Consider the following 27,485-nt stretch of genomic DNA (forward strand, 5'->3'; position numbering starts at 1 on the left):
AAAAGAAGATCCAGGCCATAAGCACCTACATCCTACCAGTAATCAGATACCCTGCTGGCATAATATCCTGGCCACTGGAAGAAATGCAAGCCACTGATATCAAGACAAGAAAGCTCCTTACAATGCACGGAGGGTTCCACCCTAAGTCCAGCATACTGAGGCTATACACCAAGAGAAAGGAGGGAGGCCGAGGACTAGTGAGTGTCAGAGCCACTATCCAGGAGGAAACCAAGAGCCTCCACGAGTATACCAAGAAGATGGCCCCCAGTGATGATCTGCTAAGTGAATGCCTCAGACATCAAAAGCCCAGTGAGGAGGAGCCAGAGGAGCTATCATGGACTAACAAAGCCCTGCATGGCATGGACCACCGACACATTGAAGAAGTGGCTGACATTGAGAAAACATAGCAGTGGCTGGAAAAGGCTGGACTGAAGGACAGCACAGAGGCACTAATCATGGCTGCACAAGAACAGGCTCTTAACACAAGATCAATAGAGGCCGTATCTACCACACCAAACAAGACCCCAGGTGCAGACTGTGCCAAGAAGCCCAGAGACAGTACAGACCATCACAGCAGGGGGTCAGATGCTGGCAGGCAAGGCATACATGGAACGGCACAACCAGGTAGCGGGCATCGTGTACAGGAACATATGTACCGAGTATGGACTGGAGGTCCCAGGGTCAAGATGGGAGACACATCCTAAGGTGGTTGAGAACAATCGAGCCAAAATCCTGTGGGACTTCCAGATCCACACTGACCAGCAGGTGATGGCCAATCAACCAGACATAGTGGTGGTGGTGGATAAACAGCAGAATGTGATCCTCACCTAACTAACCCTAACTCACTAACCCTCTGGTAGAGGACCCGAGTTTGAAGGAGACACTCATATATTTGTAATAATGTAATAATTTGTCCAGAGCTTCAGAACATCCTAACTATTTAAAATGCTCCTCATGCCAAAGCTGAGGTAACATTCATTGCATTCTACAATTTAGATTTTATTCATTTTTAATCTCTGTGGCCATTTTTGGAGATTTTTTTTTTAATGGATTTTCATACTTTAGTCATTTCATTCATCTTAACTGTTGATACCTCTTTAGCTGTTTTTTAGGCTGCTGTGCATTTTCTAATGTTAGAGCAATTTTAACTCTATGAGGTAGTTTTACCTGCATTTTTTAAGCTTTATTCATTTTCATTACTATATTTTTTTCTCTTTAATTTTTTTCTTCATTCCTTTTTGTCTTTGTGGCATGAAAGATCAACTTGGTATCTGAGTTAATAAGATCACATCAGTTTGCACAAGTGTTTAGATAGGTTTGTGAGGACATTCGGAATAGATACATTAATTTATTTTGTCTACTGTAAATATTATCATAGATTTTTACATTTGGATTAATAAAAACATAACTATGAAGAATACATTTTATTTATGTTTGTATGTGCGTTGTTTCGTGCCATAGTTGTAAAGAAAATAGCACAGGAAACTTACTGTTTAAATAAATAAAATTATTGTGTATTATGTTTAAACTTAAGACTCACCTGATTAAACATCCAGTAAGAAGCCACTGCGTTTCAAACACCATCCAAATAAACCATTTGACGGGGGAAAAGTTACTATTTTAACCTGATAAGAAGCAAAAATTAAGGCAACAAACAAAGTCAGTGGCAGGGGCGTGGTCTGGTGACGTTGACGTTATGACGTCACTGGCTCCCGGAAGCACATCAAAATACGCAGGACGACACTCCAGCTGGGCTTCGGACAACAAAGAGAAAAACAGGTGAGTTTTATCTAAACTGCTTCTTTTATCCGGGTTTTTTGCGCCGGTTTCAGAGTGATGTCTGTGAACGTGTCAGAGAAGCAGCGTGTCACTCGCGTGTTTTCTTTTTTCAGCGCTGTTAAAGCGTTTCGATTGTGTTGCCAGCATTGCTAACTGTGCTAACAGGCGTCTGGTTTCGGACCTTTCAAGTCTCTCTCTCACAAAACAGAATCCCTTTTCTGCTTCTCTTGTGTGTTTATTCTGCATTTAAAGGTGGTGAAATAGCTCAGGTCACTTTTCCTCCTGTTTATGGGATGAAGGAAGGAGTTGACTTCTGACAGGTTTCATGCCAAGTCCCACGTCTGTAACGTCGTGTTTTCTTCTGCTGGAGGGGCTGGCTTCCTCCAGACCATAAATATATTCCATCTTCCAGTGGTCCCTGGACTTTTCTTTTTTTGTTTGTTTTTTACAGGAAAGGAGCATATGTGCACATTTGAAGAGACTGAAACAGGAAAATGGGGGAAATAAGATATATTGTGTTTAGTAATATCACAAATTAACCTTTTAAACACCCACAAGCTTCACGGTGTTTATCACCAAAACACTTTGATCTAAAACTGAAGACAACAATCTCAATTTATTTATGCTTACGGTTCTTTGAATGTAATTTTATTCATCTTCCAGGAATACACCACTTTTTTGTTTTAAATGTGAGACACACTGAGTTTAAACATTAGGTCAGGTGTGTCAAACCTTGGGATTACATTCCAGAGTGTTAAGACTTCGAGGCGTATCGTTGTTTTCGACGTCCTCCAGCAGGTGTGACTGCTCCCGTTTGCGCTGGCCGCCATGCTCTGCTGGCGCTCCTGCGCCCGGCTGTGGCCCTGGCTCTGCACCCGCTCGTCTGCCTACACGCTGGCTCTGGGCCTCGGCTTCGTCACCATGGGGACCAGCCGCACCGTGCTGATGAAGCTGTCCACCAACGCCAGTAAGTTACCAGCAGCAGGAGGAAGGAGCTGTCGCTTGGGTCTTGCTTTTCTCGCAGGAAATAGAGTGCTGACAGCGTGTGTCTGTTTTTCTTGTGTTTGCAGAAGACAAATACGACTTCCACCCTGCGTTTGTCAACCTGATGGCGGAGGCGCTCAAGCTCCTCTTCTGCCTGGTCATGTCGGCTCGGGTTCTAGTTCGAGGTAAACCTCGCAGCCACTTCTTCACTGGTATCCAGAATCAAGCTGATGTTCTGAGTTTTTCACCATCCAGACGTCAGGGTTGCATTTCCAGAGCAGGGTCTTGCTTAGTGCTGGTCGGTACGAGGAGAGGTAAAGAGCTTCACGTAGGAACCTGTTTGTTCTGAGCTTCCAGCAGAGATCCTGCAGGAAACGGATGGATTTTACTGCATTTGTCAGCTTCACTCACAGTGTGTCATTGGAAGCTTGTAATATATTCCACCCTGGGTCATCTAGTTGGCAGATAGTAGAAAGTGCAGATAGATCTCAGCATCGTGGAGAATCTGTGAGAGAATCTCCTTTGGGGATTGCTGTATCCCATCTCCTCTCTCCCTGCACCCTCCTTTCTCTTCTCCTCTTACGTTGAAGCTTTATGATCAGCACCCTCTCCTCTCCTCTCCACCCATCTCCTCTCCTCTCCACCCATCTCCACCTCATCCAGTTTGATTTAAATCTGTTCACAAGTTCTTCAGTTATCCTGTTAAACAACCAACCAACCAAATATCCAACTGGCTGAACTGTAATCTGTAGTAAATAGAAAAAGATTTAAGCCTGATCCTGATGTTACTTTGTAACGAGGAGAATTAACTAGTTTCTTGGTAAATAAACTCAGAATATTTAAAAAAAAGTGTCTTTTTTCCGTCTTTAGAGGGACGATCCTGTCGAGAGCTGGGCTGGACCTCCAGTACGTCTTTCCTGGCCTCCCTGAAGTGGATGGTCCCCGCCTTCCTCTACTTCCTGGACAATCTCATCAGCTTCGACGTGATGACCTACCTGCAGCCTGTAAGTTCAAAGGTCACGGTTAGTCATCAGCAGCATGGTTTTTCCTCCCCGACGTCTCAACCCTTCAGCCTGAATGTGTCTTCTCTGTCCTGGTGCCTGAAGCTTCAGCTCGTCCTGTCTCTTGCTGACTCCGACGTTCTCCTCTCAGGTCATGGCCGTCTTATTCTCCAACTTCGTCATCCTGACCACGGCCGTGCTCTTCAGACTGGTCCTGAAGTGAGTGGCCCGTCAGAGGGCGTTTATAAGATACCACCGTGTTCTCACATCTCCGTTTCATCCTGTTTCCTTCCTCCTATCAATAAACATTCATTCTTTTTTTTTTTTTTTTTTAATTATTATTTTATATGTTTTCTATTTATTTCGACTCTCATCAGATAAAAATTCTCAGCTTCATTAAAATAATTCCGTTTTCTGTTTGGAAGGAAGAAAAACAACAGAACAACAGTTCATATGAATTATTCTTGTACTGAGATATGAAGGATTGAGATTTTCAAGACAGATGAGCTAAAATTGTAAGTAGTAAAAAATATATGACTTTGGGATCTTTAGTTTTTGTTTAATGGGAATATCTGGAGATTATGGGGAAAATAGCTGTTTCATGCATTTGTTTTGAATTCACTTGAAGATTTATTTCTACAGGAACAGATTCCAGCGTGTGTTTATATTGAATGAATCAATATACGATCAATAACATGTACATTACATTATACGTATCATATACATCAATATCAATTAATATCAATATGAATCAATACAGACTTCATGAAACTAAGATATTTAAGAATTAAATGAACTGTAAAACTAAATGAGGCAGTTTTGAAAATGCCCAAACGAATCTGACTAGATTGAAATTAGTGCCATCAATTGATTAAAACTTTTTAAAGTAATTAATTGCAACTCTGACCACAATTAATCACGATTAATTGATTGTAATCAACACACGACTCACCAGTTTAGTGCACAGTGTGTCTTTGAAGATTTTAACTGCCGTGGAGCAGTGAGAAACCATGACGTCTGAACGACTGGAAAATCAGTTTTATCTCCTTTCTTTCCTCTGAGCCAATTTCTCACCCTAATTCTGCGACTAATCACTGTTAAAAAAACATAACTATTGACAGCCCTCCATGAATTAATTGTGATTAATGTGATTAAAATTGACAGCACTACTTGAAATATAAAATACAGAAACAAATAAATTAAAACTCTCTGATTTCAATCGTTTTTGCCGGTAAGTTGATTTAGTTCTTTAAAAAAAGTCAGTTTTTTAATAGAAAATCACAGTTACCTATGAACGTGTGAGCTCCTCCTCCTCCTCCTTCTCCTCCTCTTCCTCCCCCCCCTCCTCCTCCTCCCCCCCCCCCCCCCCCCCCCCCCCCCCCCACCTCCTCCTCTGACTGATTCTGCTCCCTCTTCCTCCTCCTCCTCCTCCTCTGACTGCTTCTGCTCGCTCCTCCAGGAGGCGCCTGTCCTGGGTTCAGTGGGCGTCGCTGCTCATCCTCTTCCTGGCCATCGTTTCCTTGACCGGATCGGAAGGCAGTAAGAAGCCCGTCGCCGTGCACCACCTGCACCCGCACCCCTTCTCCACCCCGTCCAACTCCTGCCTGCTGTACATGCAGCTGCTGGAGGAGATGAGGAACAGCAGGTAGGTCAGCCTCGGGGTCACCAGGGTCACCAGGAGGGCGTGAGTGGTGCGACCTCGTCTGTCTGTCCCCCCGCAGTGCCTCCGCCTCCTCGGCCTCGCCTCCGCCCGGCCAGGCCTGGACCGGCATGATGGCGAAGCTCCAGTCTCTGGGCGTGGGTCACATCCTGCTCATCCTCCAGTGCATCATCTCCTCCATGGCCAACATCTACAACGAGAAGATCCTCAAGGAAGGGGAGCAGGAGAACATCTTCATCCAGAACAGTAAACTGTACGATCAGGACGTGCAGGAAGTGCCGCGTCGCAGGATCCGCCGCTCACTCCGCTGCGTGTGGTTTTGCAGGTATGCGTTCGGCGTGCTGTTCAACGGCTTGACGCTGGTGCTGAGCAGTGAGGTCCGCGGCCTCACCAAGCACTGCGGCCTCTTCTACGGACACAGCGTCTACTCCCTGGTCCTGGTGCTGGTCACAGGTGAGGAAGACCCCGCTCAAGTCAACGCACACTGGTTTACACGGCAAGGTTTTGAAAAATATGTGCATTTACACAGGAAATGTAGAAACTCTGTACTATGCCGATTATCACTCATCATGGAGGCTGATATTTACAGCTGATGTTCATTTTCAGTAGAAGTGAAAATATTGGTCTCAAAATTTTGAATAGCCTTAAGCCACTGGGGCTTCCGTAGCTACTTCCTGTTTGTGTTTTCGCAGTCTTCAGAGTTTTTCCATTGTTTTTGTCTTTTTCAGAGTGAGGGAAATCTCTGCCTGTTAGTGTTGAAATAATTAGTGTTTGTTTTGGATTTAGTGAGAGAAATGTTGCTTAGTTTAATTTGTTCCAGCAAGTTCAGTGACTATTGTGCTAACTGTTAGCATGCCAATGGGTTTTCTCATACGAGTTAGCATCAAGCTAGCGGGACTTTTTTTTTCATAATGCATGTTGTGATTGACTGTGTTTGACTTCGTCTCGTCCGTGTGGGAAACAGAATTCAGCCTTTAGATGATTAATCTACCAGTCAGGAGACATTTCTCTTCTCTCCAGAGCTCATTTCACTGACAAAGCATCCACTGGTCTCCTCTATGCACATTTATCTATAGCTCTGCATATGTCTCTGTGATGCAGCTCTCACTGCTGATTGGCTGCTAGCCCTGCCGGCTCTGAGTGTAGCCAATCAGATGGTGCTGTAGGCGGGACGATGCTGGAGGCAGAGTAGAATCGAAACAGAAAGCTGCTGCATCTGAATAAAATTAATCCCGTTTCTTACTGATCTCTGATTGGCTAATGGATTTAAAAAAAAGAGAGAGACTGATATGAGTGAAAATGACGATCATCAGTCGATCCCTACTCTGAACGCAATGTGCAGGTCTTGTGTTTTTCACTTGAAAACGTCGTTGTGTAAACGGGACTGGAGGGGAAGTAGACGAGCAGAGGTTCTTCATCTGAAGCCTCTGAAAGTCGTCCCTGTTTGCTTTTCTGCAGCGAGGTAAACAAGGCCGATACGGTTCGACCGTCTGCAGGTTAATTATTGATCTGCAGCCGAGAGGCGCTCAGGTCAGAACAACATAAAACTGGAGAAAGACTTGTAAAGCAACCCCAGGTCCAGGACCTTCAGCCCTACTTTAAGTCCTCTGAATTAGATTTGCACGTCGTAGAAAACCACATGGGCCTTTTTATCCCTCTTTAAATCTGAAGAACGCTTTGTTCTGCTCTAAAATTACCATGGAAACGCCTGAAAACTTTATTTGGAATTAAGTTTAAATCCAAAAAATCCAGCCAGTTTATTCGGAGCGGAATTATACGTAAATGAAGCGACTTTATTCCCGTCGTTCTGCCGCTGCTCGTGCATTTCGACGATGCAGTATTCCAAGATGGCGGTTCGACTCGTACAGAGACGATTTGTTTAACGGAGCTTTAGAAGAAATGGATGTAATGAAACGAAAGACCGGACCGAGACAATGTGGACATTTCTGGAAAGCTGGAGCTTTCATTAGTTTGTTTTAGTTAATCAAGAAACAAAAGAACTGTATGTCATAAATCTAATAATTATATTGGGTAAATATCACATACACAAAGCCAAGTTTAGCCATTCGAATCCCAGTTTTTTTGGATTTCAAAAGGAAACAGAAAAGTACCTGGAAAGTATATGTGACTCTAACAATAAGAAAGCTATGAAGACCTGTCATTTGTGCTCTTTATTTTCTGTGTTTATTTAGCAGCCTTCCCCCCTGGCTGTTTTGTTGTCTGTATTTTTATACATTGTAATAACTACTGTTATTTGTTGTAATAAACGCAAAAAAAAAAAAAAGTTAAACAAGAAACAAAGAAGAGAAAAATGGCGGCCAGCACGCTTTGTTTACTTGCGGGAGACGTTACTACGTCACGGCCAAGCCGTCCAATCAGAACGCTTCACAGCCCCCAGAATTAGAGGATTTAATCCTTCATTCGTCCCCATGTGAACACCAAACCCTGCAAAATAAATGAAAAACACCCTGAAACCACATGAGACATTTTCTACAATCCAGAGTTTGAGTGAAAGAAGCCAGAAAAAAATGTTCAACTGCTTAAAGGAGCCGAAATGGTTCAAAAGCTCAAATCTCAAAATTGTTTTAAAAATGCTTAAAAAAAGGTGAAAACAACTAAAATAATTTTCCACAAACATCTGAAATGTAATAAAATGTTTTCCTCCTCTATTCTAGTTGACATTTCCAACTGAAACGTTTGTCTAAACCAGTGGTGGGCCGTCAGGGCCTGCAAGGCCTTCTCTGCTGGCCTAAAAAGTATCTGAATTACAGATTGATGTAAATTATATTTTGTCCATGAATACTTACTAAATGATTCCAAACAGTATGTTCCAGTTCCTTTCATAGTTTTCCCGTGGTCGCGCTGCTTCCAGACATGTTTTTTTTCATATTAAATCATTTAACCAATCAAATTTCAGGCATCATCTGTTGCTAGGGTCAAAGAAATCTGCCCGAGGCCTTCACTGTCCGTTCTGATAGCCCAGTAAAGTAAAGTGAAGCGTCAAACAGACAGTTTCTTCAACCAATCAGATTTCGAGTTGGCGACTCAGCGCCTTCTAGCTAGCTACACTAACAACCGCATATCCAGGCCCTCTGATTTACATTCACCAAGAGATACAGCAGGGGGCGGTATGCACCTAAGTTGTTGGTCGCCACCCGCAATTATTCCAAAGAAGAAGAAGAGGAAGCAGAAGAAGGTCTGAAAAGAATTAAAACTTATGCCAGAAATACCACAGGGCAGCTGGACTTTCAGCCCTGGCTTTATGGAACTGAAATGCACGGATAATCTATATGACAGAGCAGTTGAACTCTTTTTGAGGAAGAAAAGGAGGATGTATTTTGTTTTCAAATAATGGGGATTTTGGTGAGTAAAATGTTCCTCTTTTCCTAAATAATATTGCTGTTTTATTAAGTTGTTGATGCTTATTGTATGTGCGCAGATGTAGTAGGAGAATTGTGCTCTTCAGCAAAGGCATTTATTCTGGCTGCACAAGTATCTATCTGCTGTGCAACAACTCTTTATATGCATATCTGTATAATAAGATATTTTTTATAGACATAAAATAGTTATTGAGAGGTGGATTGGTTCAGACGAATCTGTTCTGAAGGCCTTAGTGTGAAATGCACGGTCCGCCACTGGACTAAACTATACTTAAAGTGTTGAAGCCTCATTTCAGAGGTCAGCCTGTTCTGCAGCGCCACTTAGAAAAACAAAGAGACTCATTTGGTGATAAAAGCTGCAGATCCCCAAGTGAATGAACAGAAGACGGAGTGCAGCCGGACGCCGGACGCCTTGTTTCAGCTGATTCTGTCCAGCAGGCGACTCTCTGCTTGCTGATTGGCTCTGGGTTGTCTTATCGGCCGTGTGGAGGATAAAGAAAGCCTCTGTCTCCGCTCTGTCCTCAGCCGCCCTGGGTTTATCCGTGGCCTTCATCTTGAAGTTCAGAGACAACATGTTCCACGTGCTGACGGGCCAGATCACCGTCGTCCTGGTGACCAGCATCTCCTTCTTCCTGTTCGACTTCCGCCCGTCGCTGGACTTCTTCCTGCAGGCGCCCGTCATCCTGCTCGCCATCTTCATCTACAACGCCGGCAAGGCCGCCGACCCGGAGTCCCGCTTGCTGCCGGAGGAACCCTGGGTCCACAACAGCAAGGCGTCCAAGCGCTCGCCGGGGGTAGGAGTCTGAGTTTTGTCCCTTCGGCGTCCGTTCGGCTCTCAGCCCCTCTGATCGTCCGTCTCTCGTACTTCCTGTTGCAGGACGGCGAGGACGGCGAGCCGCTGCTGGAGCCGCACTCGGACAGCGAAGCTGAGGCGTCTGTGTAGGACGACTGGCCGGCCGCCGCTGGTCCTCCTGTCGCAGCGCGGCGCCCAGAGTGTCCGCCGGGCAGGCGGAGCCTGCGGCGGCGCCGCTGTCCTCCGGGCGTCGTCAAACGTGCCTCTCCTGAGCGTCTGCTGTCGCCGGCCGGCAGGCGCTGGAGGATAATCACCGGGTCGGGATCAACGAGGGTTAGTTAGTTTCTTCTGATGATTCCTGTCGGCCGTGTCGACGGTTCGGCTGCTGATTGAAGGGAAGCCATTTTGAAAACTGTTCATTCAGTCTCATGTTGAATTGTTACGTATCAAGAGACGCAGCGCCGACGGTCTTCAGTCTTTTCATGGTTCACTGAGCAGAAAGCCTGGAGCGCTCCTCAGCAGCCCTGACTGGATGTGGACCAGACCGCCGCTTCTCCACTCATGCAGGGCATTTCAGGCTCCAGGAACCAATCGGAGTTCTCCTGGGCGTGGTTTACACGGCCACGCCTCGCCTGGAGAGCAGACTGAGGGTTCTGGAGGTACGCCACTTTTTGGAAACTACTCCGAAGACGGAACTTTGATGCTTCAACCCTGTCTCCGTGGAAACGGAGGAAAGCGAAGCCGCCACTCGGCTGTTGTGAATCGTTGTTGTGCACATGCTCAGTAGAAGGACAATAATGTTTTCCTCCAACCGGAAGCGCCACCTAGTGGCCCAACATGCAAACTGCATCGTTTACAGTGATCTGTGGTTTTCTAAAGATTGTAATGGAAATTCTTTTCCGAATCTAAAAGGTAAAAATGAAGCATTTTCACTTGAAATGTTGTGTAAACGGGACCTGGAACCGACTCCTCGGTTCAGTTTCTCATGACGCTGTAATTTTGTTACGTGCACTAATTTTGAAAAAGTGAACCTTAATTTTTTTAAATACGACTTTGACTTGAAGTTAAACGTCCTTCCGGTCGTCGTCTCCGGATTGAAAAGGCGACGGTCCAATAAGGGAAGCACAGCTGATCATTTTCTTATTACCTGTGAAGTGTTCTTCTGTGGCCTGTCGGCCGAGAACCCAGAAGACCGAACACATGGGACTGCGTTCCGTCTGAGCTGCAGAGACAGAACGTCTGAGCGGTGCTGGTTTGAAAATACAGCTGAACTCTGTCATTCCTGTCAACCTCTCTGGAAGCAACATGTTTACAATAAACTGCAGGTGTCTCGGTCGATTATTTGTCCTGATTGTGTGTATTTTTCTCTCCGTTTCCTACAGGACTTTACAGACACAGATTTGATTGATCCAGTGATGCAAAAAGTCGAAGATCACAGAAAACTTTGATGTCAGTTTGGGAGCTGTTTGAACTGAATGTTGTTACATCTTCTATTTAGATGTAGAGCATCGAATAAGGAAGAATATTAAATGGAATGAAGGAACAAATGACGTCCTCTTACAACGTTCGGCCACCAGGGGGCGCTGTAGCACAACTGATGGTCACACATGAAGGCAGTCCATTGTAGTTAAAGACATGTTTATTCGTCATGTAGCACATTGAGTATAAATAAGAACATTTTATAGCAACAGAAACTTTACAAAAGAGAAATACTGTGACAGCTGCTGGTCACGGAATAATCTGGAAGTGCGCCGCAGATGTCCAATAAATACATGTCTTGTTTTAGCCAGTTATCTACAACGTGCAGGTCTGTGCTGGAGGCGCGAGTGAAGAGGACAGGTCACGCACGAAAGGAAAACTCAGCCGCATGTCCCCCGTCCAGGCTGCTCTACACCGCCACCGACTGACCGCCGCCGCACGCAGCATCCCACGCCACCCGCCGAGAGGAACCCAAGGGGTGGAGGCAGGTCTGACGCTTCCCCTAAGTGCTACGGAACATTCAGGAAGCTCCGCGGCTTCCCGGCGGAGGGCGGGGCGGGAGACGGGCGCTAGTAGCCGTACCCCTGGTGGTAGCCGTCCTGGTAGCCGTGCTCGTACCCGTGCTGGTGGTAGCCGTAGCCGCCGTACTCGTCTTCGGGGCAGCGCATGCCCAGCGACTGCTGGATGGCCATCTCCTGGCGGCGCAGCTGCATGGAGTCCACCAGGTCGTAGATGATGGCCATGGACCACATGGGCGACGGGTACCACGACTTGACGTTGCCGTCCTTCCCCACCAGCAGCATGGAGAAGTACTCGGGGCTGATCTGGAAGTAGTTCCTCATGTCCTTGACCAGCGTGCCCGACAGGCCCTCCCGCTCCACGGTGGCCGTCCCTGCAGGCGGAGACGTTCGGACAACGTTTGACATTTACAGAGACGTCCTGCGCTGCACACCTGAAGCACTTCTTAGTCTCTGCAGTCTTACTCAGGTTTCCTCTGCAGCCTCATGTAACTCTGGTCTCTGTTCTTTCTCTGCTGACAGGATTGGCGGATTAGCAGTAACTCGGGTGTCGAACACATTTTAGTTCACAAACGACCCAGTTTCATCCTGAGTCGACCGGACGGGTAAAATACTGCCAGAGTATTTAAAGTTTAGTGTTCTTCTTTTTTGTTTCACAGAATATACAGGATGTAAATTACTACACAAAATGAATACAATCTCAACATAAAGCCAGCTTTAACTTTACAAAATAAAAGTGCTGTTGCTTTCTGCATGTTTCTACAAACAATCAGGCTAATGCTAGTTAGCTAGCTTTCATGGTTGAATCACATTTTAAATTTTTCTAATTTGCTTGGCGACCTGGACTGGAGCCTCTTGTGGGCCCACGGACCTTATGTTTGTCAACCCTGCTGTAACTCCTAGATGACCATCTTTTTGAATTCTGCAGGATTCCTGGCAGCTAGTTTAAAGAAAACCTCTAAATATTTGACTGTTACTCTAATCAACATGCATTCATCTCATATTTGGTGACCATGAGATGCAGTTGGTAAAACAGCAATAGGAAAAGATTAATTTGTTTTAATTTGAACGTGAACCAAGGAATTATGGGATGAATGGTGGTTCAGATTTAGATTCCATGTAATTTTCAGTGGAAACGGGTAAACACAACTTTTTGAAAACGCCCCGACTCCATGGAAATGGGAAAATGCTGCTGCTCCTCACCGGAGTGAACAGCTGTTCGGCACAGCTCAGTAGAGTTTTCACTGAAAACGCCGTCGTGCAGACGGGCGATGGAGAAAGGACCGAACTGTTTAAAAGGATTCCTGAATTTACTGGAAATCTGGACTTGCATGTGAAGTGTTGATCTGAGAAAAGATTTCTTTAGCTTGAGTTATCTAATTATTTTCCTGACTACAGCCGTAGAGTCACTGCTCTCCTTCAGCTCCAGACACGCTGCAGCTCCAGGTCTTTAAATAAAGAGAAGTTCTTACCGTTGATCGGGTACAGCTCCAGGACTCCGCCCATATCCGGCGCCTCCGTGCCGACCAGCTTCAGAACGGCGATGTGCCTCAGACCTGCGTCGCCGTGGCAACCACCACGACAAAACACAGGAGACGGAGAGGAGATATTTTAGAAGGAGGAGAGTGAACCTTCAGCCGAGGACGTGCAATAAACTGCAAATTGATTCCTCTGCGCCGCTGTATTGTTGGAACCGTCCTGGAGGAAAGTGGTTTCTAGGTGAGGGGAGAAAAATGTGGTGCTGGTCCAGAGAGGCCCGCCAAGAGGCTGCTTCCTCCGGAGCACAACAAAAAAAAGACCGGCGGCTTTTCTCCGCTGAGCGCCAGGAGCTGAATGCCGGGATCAGAGCTCGCAGCCTGCAGCCCCGTCAGCAGGACCGGCCCGGAAAACAGTCCTCACACCACCCGGCCCGGGCCTGCCGATCCCAGACCCGCTCGCTCCTCCTCCGCTCACCTTCTGGCTCCAAACAATGAACATTCATGCAGACTGACGTCAGCTGGAGTGACTTCCTGTGAAGCAGCAACGCGGGCCAGACGTTACAGCTCCACTGATCATCGTTCCGGGCGCCGTTTCACCAGAAGGAACGCACGGCGTGGAGCGGGCCTGAAATCCTCAAGTGAAAGGATGAGCCACTCCTGTCGGCTGCAGCTATTAGCTTCTTAGCATTTAATGAAACACAACGTTTACAAAGCGTTTCATGTGGAAACGCATCATATTAGCGTGAAATGGCAGAAACGAAGCATTTTGTCCCGTTTATTTTAAACCCGCTTGGAGTGTTTTCACTGACTCCACTCAGCGTTGTCGTGTAAACGGACACAACAGAAGTTTCCCAATTGCACTTGAACACATCGTGTAAACAAGGCCTGGATGTGAAAACCTGACTGAAGTGTTCTCCGTTGGCTGGGAATCAGCCGTCAACAATCTCTTTGCTTTTGAGAGAGTTTGGGTTTCGGGCCAAACGTTACTTCAGAGGAACGTTATGTAATCATTTCAGCTGGAAACGCCGTGAGCGTGGATCAGGGTTTAAGAACAGCAAAGCTAAACGAAAGAGAGGCTGATTCTTTACAATCTGCTTGCTGGTTTGACGGACCGGAATTCAGTCTTTTTCGGTTTTGGTCCACGGGCCTTATGTTGACACCAACTGCCATAAAGAATATGAGTGAAACTCAGCAGGACTCAGGGAGAAACTGAAATCTTCCATTTCTGTAAACTCAGCTGCAGCGGGAGGTTCAGCGAGGGTGAAAAACCCCGATGACAGCATCTATTTGGCTTTTCCGAGAGGCGAGGTCGGCCGCCGGCTGCTCCGTGTTTATATTTATCCTGTAAATCCGTCAGACGCATCGGCCTGTTGATTCCTGCAGAGTTTGGATAAACGTCTCTTTGTGAGATTTACACTAATAAGACTGGAGCGAGTGCGGAAAAGTTGAGTAACGGGCGGAGGAGGAGGAGGAGGGGGAGGAGGAGGAGGAGGAGGAGGAGCCGCCACTCCTTCTGCCAGCGCCGTCCTCTGTGGTCCGTCTGCGGCGCACATGCAGGTGATACCCTCAATAAACAAAAACACTATTCTGCTTCTCAGTGTGATTAGCATGCTGGGTCTGAGGCGCGCTGAGGCGGGATCACGCCAGGTGAAAACCACAGAAACACATATCTACACCTGAAATGATCCAAAACACGTCACAGTTCAAGCCCTGTTGCAGGGATCTGGTTCCGTCGGTCCTCGTCCATCAAACCAGCTGACATGTGGAGCAGTTGGCTCGTGGCTGAGCGTTCTGCTCCTCAGTCAGAAGGTTTGATTTCCCACCTGTTCGCCTGTTTAAAGCATCCACGACACTGAAAGTAGAATTCTTTAAATTCTTGCATCTCATCCTGGGTCCTGTGAAGTCGGTGGAATCCACTTCCCCTTTCAGGCCGGGGGGGAACCTGACCCCCCGTGACCTTTACTCCGCTCTGACCAGAACTTTCTCTAAACGATAACCCCACCACACTTCCATTTTGACTTTACCGGCTTCGGGGTTTGCTGGTTCTGACTCGAAGGCTGAACCCACGTTAGGAAAGTTCCGGTCCCCTGGTGGGGGGGCGGTCCGCCCTCCGAGGCGACTCACCCAGATTGCAGGCCTGGCTGGTCAGAGCGTAGAGCTGCTGCTGGTACGCCCACTCCTCGTCGTTGGGGGCGGAGATGATGAACAGACGGCGTCTCCAGCGGAACCTGCAATCAGAGCAGGAACTTGCATTGAAATGGCGTTCTGCTGCTCCGGTGAAAGCGCCACGACATGCAGTTCCTCTATTTTGCATATTTCCGTGCCATTACTGCCGGAGGGTGACAACCCCGAATTACCGTCAAACAACCGCGACTTTTCAGATCCGCGACTCGGCCTCCAGGAACACGGAGGGTCTCTGTTACCTCAGTCTGAGCGGAGCAGAAACGAGCTGCTCTCTGCCAAACGCTGCTTGTAATCGCTGAGAAGATGTCGGCAAAGAAATCAGGCTGAAGTGGAAACTGGCTGATGAGACCACCCGAAACTCTGGCAGCTCATTTCTCCGAGGTTAGAACGAGAGAGACGCCGATTCCACCAAAACCCTTCATCAAAGTCTCGCCCGATGAAGCACTCATGCATGTTTTTGATACATTTATCACTCCTGGGGGAAAACAGAAGGCCGGGCAGGGAATGGGGCGGACCACCGAACTCTATCTGAGAGGTCAACAGTGACCTGACGGCAGGAAGGGGTCAAAGGTCACTTTAAACGACAAACACTTCCAGTGAAAATGCTAAACGACAACAGCACATTGGAGCATTTCCCGCAACCCGTGGTTTCCATGGAGACGGCGTCGAAGTTTTGTCAAAAAGTTCCACCTCGGGAGGCGTTTTCAAAAAGTTGCGCTGTGGCGTAAACGGGGATTCACAGCGCTCTACCTGGACAGGAAGTTCTCCAGCGATCGGGGCTTGTCCTCCTTCTTACAAACCACGCCGTCCCTCTTCTGCTGCTCCATCTCTCGGATCCGAGAGGAGAAGGTGTCGATGTAGTCGAACACTGCCTTCATGGCGATGGGAACCTCGTAGGATTGCTGCAGTGAGAAAACAAAACAAAAAAAAAAACAGCATTGTTAAACATCCGCTGTCAATCCACAGCATAAATCCATCAACACGCCTGAGGAAGGAAGTGTGTGAAGAGCAGGGAGGATGTGAAGTGGTGGATCTGTTTTCAGTGGAGCCATGAAGGGATGTTTGGCAGCATGTGACATTTTGTGTTTTCCAATTCCAGACCAGCTTGTGGGAAAACTTGTGGGAAGCGTCTCGCGGTCTGTTACCTAACGGGGCCTGGTGGAGAGCTGGAGTCAGGCAGCATCAGTTCAGCTTTTTGGTTTTTCTTTTGGATCCGTAGTGAACTAGTTTGGGACTGAAAGTGAACGCTTTACATCTGTTGAGAGGTTGAGCCATTCCTCCTGCTCAATACGCCATCTGGTGGTGCAAACTTGTACTGCAAGACTAAAAAGACGAGCGAGGTTGAAGGCTTTTTCGTAAAGCGACACCAGGCCGACATCGTTTATCTAGAGTGTGGATGCTTGAACAGACATGTTTAAAGATGGGATTTAAAAATGTGGGGACTGAATGTTTGGAGTGTGGAGAGTGAGGCCGGGAGGTCAGGGGTCGACGACCTGAAGGCTCTGGAGCCCACGGTGGTCTGGTGGTCTGGTGGTCTGGTGGGCATGGCGGTAGAGTTGAGTGTCATCTGCGGTGATGACGGTGACTGGGATGAAGAAACTCTTCCTGCTGGACAGCTGACTGTGATTTTAGGAAATTCCAGACTTTTCCAGTGGTTTCATCTCATTCTGATTGTTTGACCTCATGTAGACGCATGTTAAACTGAAATAATACATATTATTTTATCTGTTTCCAGTCATTCATGTTGGCAGAAACACATCAGATTTCTCACATCTTTCATCTGAAGCACAGATCCTCGTCTGAAACAGACTGTGGTTGGACTGAACGAGCAGATTTAACCACTTTACCTGAGTAGAAGTGAAAACCTGCAGGTCTGGAGATCAGAAATGTAAAAGTTGTCAGTTTGAAGAATGACAGGATGTTAGTTCTTCACATGGAGGAGGAGTTAAAAAGCCCGTAGAAATACTCGAGTAAACGACAAATAACTGAAAAATCAACAGAGAGAAAGTAGAAATACTTCATGACTTCCCCCTGCCACCGCTGCAGCACACACACACACACACACACACACTCATACACTCATAGACTCCCTTGTCAGCACAGGACAGGAACACTGGCCTCTTTGATGAGTGTGTCTGAAAACGGACCCGTGATATAAGCACAGTGCAGACACACACACACCCACAGACACACACGCGCGCGCGCGCTCACACACACACACACACACACACACACACACACACACACACACACACACACACACACACACACACACACAGCTGTCGGGCAAATGTCATGTTGTGTGAATTCGGACAGTGTTTTATTGAAGGCAGCGGTTTTCACACGTCAGTCTGCATCTGGAGAGGAAACGGAGTTTCAGGGCAGATTTGTTGTGAATGTTTGACCGTTAATCAGTGAATCAACGGCGATTCAATAACAGATTAAGAAACAAGTGAAAACGCCCAGCCTCAGATTGAAAAACACTGTAAAAATGTTTGAGTAAAATTCAGTTATTAACAATTTTTGCACAGTTAATAAGTATAAATCACTTCTTAAACACATTTTTCATGAAGTTTTCAGTCAAACACACCAAAGTACACATTTACTGTAAACCAATGAAAGTGTGTTTTTGTGGTTGTGTTCATTGTTCTGTTATTTTTACAAAGAGTTTCCAAATAATACAAGATGGAAAGAGCAACTTTCAGCAGTAAGTTCCAAAGAAACCACAGACAATTCCTGGCAGCCACGAATCCTAAAAATAACTAGTTATTGTGTAATTTCACTATTACTGGACGTTAAAAGCACAAGTTAACATGTTGGCTGAACTGAAAATGAAGTTTTCAAAGAATATCATCGGAAGAAAAATGTGATTTTTTTATTTATAAAACAGTCCAATACAACCATTCTGTTAAATTACGATTTTCATCACCAATTTTTATTTTCCTAAGTATGAAGGTAGTCACACATCGGATTATATCATGTAGTTTTATGACAGCTTGATGTCAGTCAAACGCACGATAAGTGATGCTGTAGATCACTGAGGTCTGACGTAAGACGTTAACGTTGGTCGCATATTTAATTTTCAGAAACAGGTGATTTTTTTTTCGTGCCTACCTTGACTCTCATGTCAGTGTCGGTGAGAACCATGTAGAAGTCGTCAAACGTCATGCTGAACTCCTTCCTCAGCTCGGTGATCAGCTCCTGGTTCACCAGGTCCTCCTGGCGAAGGCCCTTCATGGGCTTGTCGTTCTCTGGAAGAGGATTCGGTCAGAAGAGGTTACTGCTTGTTGGGGGGGTGGGGGGGGGGGACTCTGAACGGTAACGGTGGGCCAGTCTGGACCACAGAATGCCAGGGGCCCATATTTCTGTCTTGGTCCAATTCAGCCTGAACCTTATGTTGGAACCACCAAGAAACATGCTTCCTATTGGATCGCCTGTCAGGACGTCCGTGGACCACCACCCCTCCCGCCCCCCTTACCAAAACCTTACAGTGAAGCTAAGCGCTGGTGGACACGCCCACTGTCGCCCTCTCGTGGTCTTTGGTGGCCCCTCCGGCTGGGCCCCGGACCCCCGGACCCCCGGACCCCCGGACCCCCAGACCCCCACTCTGAGAACACTGATAAATACGATAAAAGGATAAAAATCAACTGTCACTTCTGAAAGGCGCATTGCTGCCCGACATCTCCATGTAAAATGATGCACGATTGTTTTCCCGTCACAGGAGCCATGATGAGAGGACAATGTGCTTCCATCTGGGACTTCAAAGCCACTTCCTTTGGTTAAATGTGACGAGAGAGTGAAGGGAGTGAGGAGCAAACACAGCCGGGCTCCACAGAGAGCGGCTTTCGTTCACTGTGATCGGGCAGAAATGTGCCGCAGCTCGCCGAAGCACAAGCCTTTAATTACCACTCCCACTCTGCATGTGAGCCCTGCGCTCGGCGCGCAGAACACGGGTTCTTCTCCGAACTCCGCCGTGTGACGTGTGGGAGTCGGTTCAGGAAAACCCCGGCGGGCTGCGTGTTGGAGAGCCAACGCAGGCTGTACATTCAAGGAAAACAAGCAAGATATGTTCCGCTGCCGCCCCACGTGGAACCCCAACACCGTGAAGGCACACCCGGAAGAAGGAAGGCCGGTTCTGAAAGAACCCGCTGTTTGTGTTCAGATCATAAATATAGACACACCAGCAAGTCCTGGTTCCACCATGCTGACTGATAATCACTTCCTGGAGATTCAAACCAGATCTGGACCAGAACCGCTGCCAGCGTAACCCTGAGCGAAACCCAACGTTGAGCCAACGTTCCTAAAGCGAAAATGGAAAACTCTCCTCGTGGTTTGGTTGTTGGTTTACAGAACAATGAGTCTCTGAAAACTGCACTTTGGGTAAACGGCGTCCAGATGGAACCGCTTCCAAAGTGCACCGGCGCCGTCAACTCTGTAGAATTTATCACTCAATGGTCACACACGTAACTTTTCACTGAATGTGCGTTTCTACACTGGACTGAGCTCAGACCGGCATCCAGCTGCTGACTGGAACACTAATGTCAGCGGGACCACCCGTGGGTGGGGGCGGGTGACGTCGGCCGTCTGGAGGCGCTGCAGACGGATAAAGCCTCCTTGTCATGTGGAGCGGCGGACTCATAAAGCGGGTTTGCGTGTCCTGAAGTGAAACCGCGCTGACCGAACCCTCGGGTCCCAGGCCGCTATAAAAAGACTCCAGATATTAAGAGGGGAATGCCGACGGCGCAGATGACACAGCACTCCTCAGAAGGAAAACAGCCGCGGTTCTGTTGCTTCTCGACACGCGGCTGAGACAGCGCTAATGAAAGGGAGTTTTTCAGCCGCTGTCATGATTGCACCGTGTTTGTGTTTGTGTGGGTGTGATGAATAAACCATATCCAGGTTAAACATCAGCTCCAGAGGAGCAAACGTACAACTTAGACCAGGACGACACACAGCAAAGGCTTGGGAGGAAGATGCTCTATAATCTGATCATCAGTTGACGTTACTTTGCTCTGCCATCCAATAAACCGATTTTTGACGATCAAACTACATGAAAACTGAAAAAAGACTTTCATTTCATTGTTTTTCTATTAATGCTACTTGAAAAAGGAGCCAGAAAAGTAAAATTATTGTCTGATGAAATGAATTTATTGGCAGGACGTTATACGTCCATATATTTGATTGGCTTTATCACGTTTGAAATGCCCCAAATTACTGAGTTACTGGCAGATGTTGCATTACTGGTCGCTACATATCCCACGCTTATTTCTTCTGATGTTTTTATTTCAGGCTTTGAGCGCCAAGTTGCTGAAATCCGGCGTGTGAAGACATGAAGTGGGCTCCTTACCGATCTGGTAGTGATCGATCTTCATGGTGGAGTTGGTGAGGGAGCCGAAGACGGTGATGATGGAGACCTTCCTGATGGCCATCTCACACACGGACTCCAGGTACTCGTCTCTCTGCTGGACGTACATGCTGTTGTCCTCACTGGGGGACGTGATCAGCTGCAGGGGGGAGGAATGAGGGTTAGAGGGTCATGTGTCTGCAATCACACACACACACACACACACACACACACACACACACACACACACACACGAGGTGGTGTTTACATTCAGCGGCAGGCGCAGGACCGGGAGGTTTTTCCCAGCCTGCCCACAGCAGCGCCGTGATAAGAGTCTCTGAGACGTGGAGTCTGTTAACACGCAGCTGTGCAGAGTGTTGAATAACCCAGGATCACAGTTACCACTTCAGTGCGACTGTTCAGAAACTACAGGGAGGGACGAGGGAAAGACTTCCTGCGCCGACGCACGGACGCTTTCCCCGAAGAGTCAACAGTTAATCAGCGAGAAATGTACCTCTTCTCCACATGTTGACGTCTCTTTGGGGGGAGTTTCCACACGGTCTCCAAACCAAACTCACTGGCCCTGACTGTGGATCTGCTGCATGCTGCATGCTCTCTACTGTTCAGACAGAACTCTGACATAACAGAGCGGCGCGATTCAACATACTAACGACACAATCCCAGATCAGCAGCATCTGCAGCACTGCGGAGATTAAGAAATGTTTTTAGTGGAATGACTACAATTTATACGATAGTGGTTATACCTGAGAAAGTAGCTGAGACTGTGTTTAATGACCATTTCAGATAAAGTCACATCAGCTAGTGGAGGAAGATGCTCTATAATCTGGATAATACCTGTTGTAATGTTTACATCCCACCTGTAGAGGCGCTGTAATGCTCTAACGTAGCGTTACAGCAACCTGTTAAAGGGATACTTCAACATTTTGGCAAATTGGCCCATTTAGCGCAATTCCTTAGTCATTTCGAACAACATACTGTTTTTTGTGAGGGCGAGCTGTTGTTTATTCTGTGGTGAGTCGAGGAGGGCTTCACAGCGAACATAATGGAAGTGAATGGTATTTTTGCTTCCGCTCGTCAAACTCATCAAATACACAATCCAACAACCCCACAACACTTTGGTGGACACGTTCCACACATTCACTACGCTGTGAAATATTAATGCAAAATTACGAGATTGAGTTGTTTTTGCGAAAATTGCTAAGACGGAACTACTTACTAAATATGGCGTCTGGGCGTAGTGATTTCAAAAGAAAAAGTAGTTCCCAGTATTTGCTTCAATGTCGTAACGCTACAATATTATTTGTCGGTGTTATACAGCGTAGTGAATGTGCGGATTATAACGTGTCCACCAAAGTGTTTTGGGGTTGTTGGATTGTGTATTTGATGAGTTTGACGAGGGGAAGCAAAAATACCATTCACTTCCATTATGTCCGCCGCGAAGCCCTCCTCGACTCACCTCTGGATAAACAACAGCTCGCCCTCACAAAAAACAGTAAGTATGCTGTTCGAAATGACTAAGGAATTGCGCTAAATGGGCCAATTTGCCAAAATGTTGAAGTATCCCTTTAATATTTCTGGGATTATTCTCCTCAGTGATTAACTGGTAATCAAATGAACATAATGTGGCTTCTTCCTCGTGGCGTCGCCGCTGTCGACCGCAGCAGAGGAAGCGTGACGCTGTGTGATCATTCGAAGTGGTGTGACTCGTCTCTCACCAGCAGCCGCCTCCTGTTCTCAAAGTAGTCCAGGAAGGAGGCCAGAGAGCTCTTCGGGGGGGGCGTGGGTCTCTTGGTGGGCTTGGGGTAGTCCTCTTTCTCGGGGTACTTGGGGAGCTTCTTCCCGTTCTTCTTGCCCCCGATCTTGCCCTCTTTGCCGCCCCTCCTCTCCGCTTTCTTGGCAGCCTTCTCGTTCTTCTTCTTCTTCTTGTCCTGTTTGCCCTTCGCCCTCTTGGTGGGATTGACGTCGGTGAAGGTCTCCGCCTCTTCGGGGTCGCCGGCCGTTGGGTTGCCGGGCTCGTACCTGTCCTCGTACTCGTTGGTCATCACCTGCACACACAGGCATCGTCAACTTTCTGGTCTTTTCAAGAGGATCAAATCCATTAAACAAGTCTTTTAACTGTTTTCTTCCTTAAATTGTAATGTTAAGGAAATGTCCAAACACTAAAACCATATTTTGAGGAAACAACCAGAAAATACTGGATTTTTTTTGTGCAACATGCAGAACAAAACAAGTCATGTCAACCCATAGTGGCAACTAGACAGAAGTCAATACTGAGCCTTAACTTCAGACCAGTCTCACTGATCAGATATTTAAAAAAGTGAGAGATATCGGCCGAGACCGATATCTGGTGCATCCCTACTGACAGGCTTTAACCGGCCAGACGGCGTTCCTTCCAGCGGTGAAGCTGCTTTACCTTCTCTCCCCCGTTCTTCCTCTTGGGGGGTTTGGCCTTGGGGGGCTTCAGCGTGCTCGGCAGCAGCTTCCGGCCGAGTGGATCTCTGCCGTCGGTGCGGTTGTCTCCGGACGGCGTGGTTTTAGCCGGATGCCTCTCCCTCTCTCGGCGGTTGTAGTAGTAGGGGTCGACGGTGGTTCTCGGGGCGGGGAACCACAGCGCCGTGGTGGGGGCTTTGGTTGGTCTCTGGGTGGTGGTGGTGGTGGTGGTGGGTCTTTTGGTGGTGGTGGTTGTTGTTCTTCTGGTGGTGGTTGTCGGTTTGGTGGTGGTGGTTGTTGCTCTGGTTGTGGTGGTTGTTGCTCTGGTTGTGGTGGTGGTGGTGGTTGTAGGTCGAGTAGTGGTGGTGGTGGTGGTGGTCGGTCGTCTGGTGGTTGTGGTGGTGGTGGCGGCTGTGGTGGAGGCCTGAGGAGGTTTCCTGAGGATCTTCTTTCCCGGTTTCCTCTCGACGGGTGTGTCAGGAGCTGGAGGACAGAAATCAGTCAGATCCAAGCTGCGGAAAAATCTGACTGACGACAAAAACAAGTGACTTTCTGGTTTTTACAAAGATCCAAATATATAAAATATGTTTTATCAATCTAACTGTAAAATAATAAAGCCTGATCCCTCATGTAATACCAGCTTCTGCCACAAGATGCTGAGGTGAGTCCATCTAGCAGTGCTTCTGCATTCAGTTCACTGGAAGAAGAAGGAGATTCTGACCTGATTAGAGTCACATGCAGTGACTGACTGTACCTTTAAAGGAGCACAGTGCAGTTTGCTCGTTTTATGCGAAACACCGACCCCTGCAGGCCTTAGGCGTAACTGTAGCTTAGTGAAAAGCTCGTGTCTGTGGCTTGTGCCCATGTACGTGCACAGAAGAGGGGAACTCCTTCCTCGCTCTTTTAGCAGCGCTTGAGTAAAATGTAAGTTTCTTTTGCCTGGTGGGGTCTGTGCTGGAGTTGTGGCAGCGCTAGAAGCCGGTCTTTTCTTACTTTATGGAAGCTCCATCCTCAGTACTGCTCAGTTGTTGCTGCTAAGCATCTGGCGGAGTAATGGCGGACAAAACGAAGCTTAAGGATTACCAGGCCAGCGGGAGGCGCATTACGTCAGGCTCAGAGCAATTCGTACCCGAATCACTCATATTGCTGTGCCTTCAGTGCCCTGCACAGGAAAATAGGAGCGACTGCGATCTTGCAAAAATAGCTCTTGCTGCCCATCAGGCAAAGGTGACAACATGTGTGGGTGTGAATAATTGATAATTTAATATTTAAAACTGCACTGTGCCCCTTTAAATCTGCCATGTTCGGAAAAAACTAAACCGTTTGGAATTCAATTTACCTATTCATGAAAAAACTGAGTAATGATGAAAAATTTACTGAAATTTTATTTTTCAGGTGGCTGATGGGTAATACAACCTTTATAATGTTTGAAAACCAACAACTTCAAAAGTTTGTTCATGTTTTAATGCAAAACATCAGACATAATAAGTAAAGTGATCATATTTTAAACACTTCTGTTATGATAATCTACCGAGAATGATCATGAGTAAAATAAATGAAAAATGAAATCACAACAGTTTTTGATGGGAGAAGCATCTCACTCCTCAGAAAAAAGGTTTTCTGCAAGTTTTACTGAGAAATCTTTCATAAACTGGCTCTGGTCTCGATGCTAACGCTAATTCATCAATCCTACTGAAACAAAACAGCCTCCAGTCGATTCAATTGGGGTCAGTAGTTCTTAGCACTTTGGAAGATTGTTCCAGATTCAGCCTGATTAAACCGTCTTTGAGGCCACTTTTAGCCCACGGGCCAGGTGTTTGACATCCTGTATCTACAGCAACTGCTTCTGAAATTAGACGTTTCATAATGAAGGAGAATTTCACTGGTGACATTTTAAGAAAGACATTTTAAAAAAGGCAAAATACTTAAAACATGGTCATTTCTAGTGCTGTAGTCGAGACCACCTAACCCAAGACCAGAGCACCCCCAGACCGGGTCCACATCCAGACCAACACCAACACCAGAGCATCCCATAACTGAGTCTAAACCAAGACCAAGTCAACAGATGTGGTCTTGAGACCAGGTCGGCTCCAGAGACCTAGAACGCGGGTGTTCAAGTGGAGGAAGCATCATGTGACTCACCTGAGAAGGTGCCCTCCTCCACCTGACCCTCCACCCCGGCTCCTTTACACTTCTGGACGAAGCCCTTCTGCCGGATCTTCTCCAGCTTCCTCATGGGGGACTGGTCAATGACCTCATACATGGCCTCCAGCCGGACGGGGTAGGGGTACCGCTCCTCCACCTGCAGGGTCTTCTTCAGCAGAACCATCCCGAACTTCCCTGCAGGGCGGGGGTCAGTCGGGTCACTGCGTCAGGGCGGAGGTCGGTGCATCGTTTCTTACCTTTCTCCAGCTTGAGGAAGCTCATGAGTCTGGGGATGAGGGCGGTGTCCAGCGGCTCCTCCATCACCTTGCCCTCGGTGGTGATCCTCCTCACCTTGCCCCCCATCTCTCCCTCCTGGTGGAACATGACGATCTGGTGGACGTGCCTCTCCGCCAGCTCGCAGTACACGTCTGGCTTCAGGAGAGACATCATGAGTCTGTAGTAGCCGTCGGAGTCGTGAGGGGCCGAGATCACCAGGACCCGGTTCTTCCCCGCGAAGCTGGCCAGCAGGTTGGGCGACCCCGCGCTGCTGGGCATGCGGGCCACCCTGGCTCTGGCGCCTGGCAAGCCCTCATCCTGCTGCATGCCGTGGTGACGGGGCAGGCCGATCTGCCCCACCGCCCCCCTCCTGGGCAGCAGACCCCCGCCGGCGGCTCTCCCGGCCCCCGCCTCGTCGGCCTGCACATGTCCCGCTCTCCTGGAGCCGTGCACCGAGATGGCCGAGCTGAATCCGGGGCGCAAACGTCCGACGAGGCGCTCTTTGTCCGTGACGCGCGCCAGCTTTGCGCGTCGGTGCGCCTGGATCCGCTTCAGGTGAGTCTGCCTGTCCGCTTCGGTCCAGCTCAGCAGGTAAACCAGAGCCAAACACACATGGAAAACCTTCATTCTGGCGGCTTGTCGGAGCAAAGTTTGGCGGAGAAGGTTTCAGATCCAGCGGCGGAGCCTCGGTCCCGACGCGCGTCTTCAGCGCATTTGGCGTCGTTGATCAATTAACTCCGGACAAAGCAGAGCGCTCAGAATCGGCACATAACAGCATGCCAACGATCCACCTCAGAGGAAATCCTCCTCTCTGGCTGCCTTCTTTATTTTGGAAGAGTTTTTTTATATGCGTAAAAACAACAAGTTATATCCACAACTTCATCTCAGCAGCACATCCGTTTTCCAGTATAATAACAGGAGATCGGGAGAAAAGATCATCGCTGTTAAACAAACATTCCAACCTGGAGCTGAACAGACACAATAAAATGAATGAAGTCCTTTAGGCAAAAATAACAGAAAGTTTTGGAGCGGGTCACATCTCCGAAAGTTTGTTTCCGCCTCATTAATCTGATCCAGGCGCTCCTCGGGCTCCGCTGCTGCCCAGATCCAGGAAGGAGGAAGCCGTCGACCCTGCTGGAAGTGCAAACCTCGACCCAGCTCTGGACGCTTCCCCTCTACAGTCCGCTGAAAAAAATCCCCACAGGCTCCGCACCGCAGGAGGAGCTGCCCCGGGACCGGGACCGGGACCGCGCGCCAGGAAAACGTCTGGCTGCAGGCGGGAGCTCCAGGTCCTCAGAAGACGCGCCTGAGCGGAATCATCTGATGGGAAAGTGATGATCTGACCCCCCGGATGGATGATCAGAGGAGGGTTCCTCCCCTCCAGCGCCAAGAGAAACGCCCCAGTGTAACACACACACACACACACACACACACACACACACACACACACACACACACACACACTGACTCCGCTGTGCAGAGACTGAACAAACAGCAGAGCCTGGCTACAGGTTTAACGTTTATCTACTGTTTAAACTCCAGGATTGGAGGGAAATAAAATACTCCGATTACTGCACGGGAGGAAAAACTACTGATGACATTTGATGAAGCACAAGAACAGAAAAGGTCTGGGGAAACTTGAAAACACAGTTTCTACTTGTTTACTGAGGTACATTGTAAAGAAAGATGTAATATTCAAAAAAGAAGAAGCGCCGAAGAGGTTCCATGCAACTGTTTTTTTAGAGAGGAAAAATTAATTCACCTTGATTTTATTCACCTTTTTAAAAATGCATATGTTAACATGACACATACACTATGGACGAACTTAAACAATTTACATAGAGCAAACAACTCCCACTTTTTTTGTATGTTTCACATAATTTAATCTAGACTGAGCCCTTTGAAACTATAGTAACTGACTTCTTCCACAAAGTAACTTTTACTGTCTTGATCTGTGTTTCCGAGGAGGAATATTTATTTATTTAATGAAAAAAATATTCAACTTTATTTCTA

At 47.5% G+C, this 27,485-nt stretch overlaps 2 protein-coding genes across 3 annotated transcripts; one reads left to right on the plus strand and one right to left on the minus strand.

The window, feature by feature from the left end:
- The first annotated feature begins 1,713 nt into the window (after window positions 1–1,713).
- On the plus strand, window positions 1,714–10,936 carry slc35a5 (solute carrier family 35 member A5). Of its 2 annotated transcripts, none has more exons than XM_030112797.1 (10): window positions 1,714–1,779; window positions 2,575–2,746; window positions 2,850–2,948; window positions 3,634–3,767; window positions 3,916–3,983; window positions 5,224–5,409; window positions 5,486–5,677; window positions 5,750–5,877; window positions 9,330–9,598; window positions 9,682–10,936. In XM_030112797.1, the coding sequence occupies exons 2-10, from the start codon at window positions 2,608–2,610 to the stop codon at window positions 9,745–9,747; spliced, it is 1,281 nt and encodes a 426-aa protein (XP_029968657.1). In that variant the 5' UTR covers window positions 1,714–1,779; window positions 2,575–2,607; the 3' UTR covers window positions 9,748–10,936. The 2 variants fall into 2 exon arrangements, with proteins under 2 accessions (XP_029968657.1, XP_029968658.1); XM_030112798.1 differs by having other exon boundaries at window positions 1,736–1,779; window positions 2,578–2,746.
- A 273-nt stretch (window positions 10,937–11,209) lies between these two features.
- Window positions 11,210–26,794, minus strand: ccdc80 (coiled-coil domain containing 80). The gene is made up of 10 exons (XM_030112478.1): window positions 25,454–26,794; window positions 25,194–25,391; window positions 23,035–23,534; window positions 22,337–22,666; window positions 20,604–20,760; window positions 18,371–18,507; window positions 16,007–16,158; window positions 15,197–15,300; window positions 13,067–13,150; window positions 11,210–11,968 (listed from the first exon to the last, which is right to left on the minus strand). Exons 1-10 carry the CDS (start codon window positions 26,097–26,099, stop codon window positions 11,646–11,648), a joined length of 2,631 nt encoding a protein of 876 aa, XP_029968338.1. The 5' UTR covers window positions 26,100–26,794; the 3' UTR covers window positions 11,210–11,645.
- Between the last annotated feature and the right edge of the window lie 691 nt (window positions 26,795–27,485).

Source organism: Salarias fasciatus, chromosome 16 (genome assembly GCF_902148845.1).
Source record: "Salarias fasciatus chromosome 16, fSalaFa1.1, whole genome shotgun sequence".
NCBI lineage: Eukaryota > Metazoa > Chordata > Actinopteri > Blenniiformes > Blenniidae > Salarias > Salarias fasciatus.

Excerpts from the sequence above, each read along its gene's own strand:
- slc35a5 (XM_030112797.1), top strand. The coding sequence starts at position 2,608 with ATGCTCTGCTGGCGCTCCTGCGCCCGGCTGTGGCCCTGGCTCTGCACC. Across the intron at positions 5,678-5,749 it reads TTCATCCAGAACAGTAAACT|GTATGCGTTCGGCGTGCTGT; the intron begins GTACGATCAGGA and ends GTGGTTTTGCAG. Across the intron at positions 9,599-9,681 it reads CGTCCAAGCGCTCGCCGGGG|GACGGCGAGGACGGCGAGCC; the intron begins GTAGGAGTCTGA and ends TTCCTGTTGCAG.
- ccdc80 (XM_030112478.1), bottom strand. The coding sequence starts at position 26,099 with ATGAAGGTTTTCCATGTGTGTTTGGCTCTGGTTTACCTGCTGAGCTGG. Across the intron at positions 18,508-20,603 it reads GATCGATCACTACCAGATCG|AGAACGACAAGCCCATGAAG; the intron begins GTAAGGAGCCCA and ends ATCCTCTTCCAG. Across the intron at positions 15,301-16,006 it reads CTGGAGAACTTCCTGTCCAG|GTTCCGCTGGAGACGCCGTC; the intron begins GTAGAGCGCTGT and ends CTCTGATTGCAG.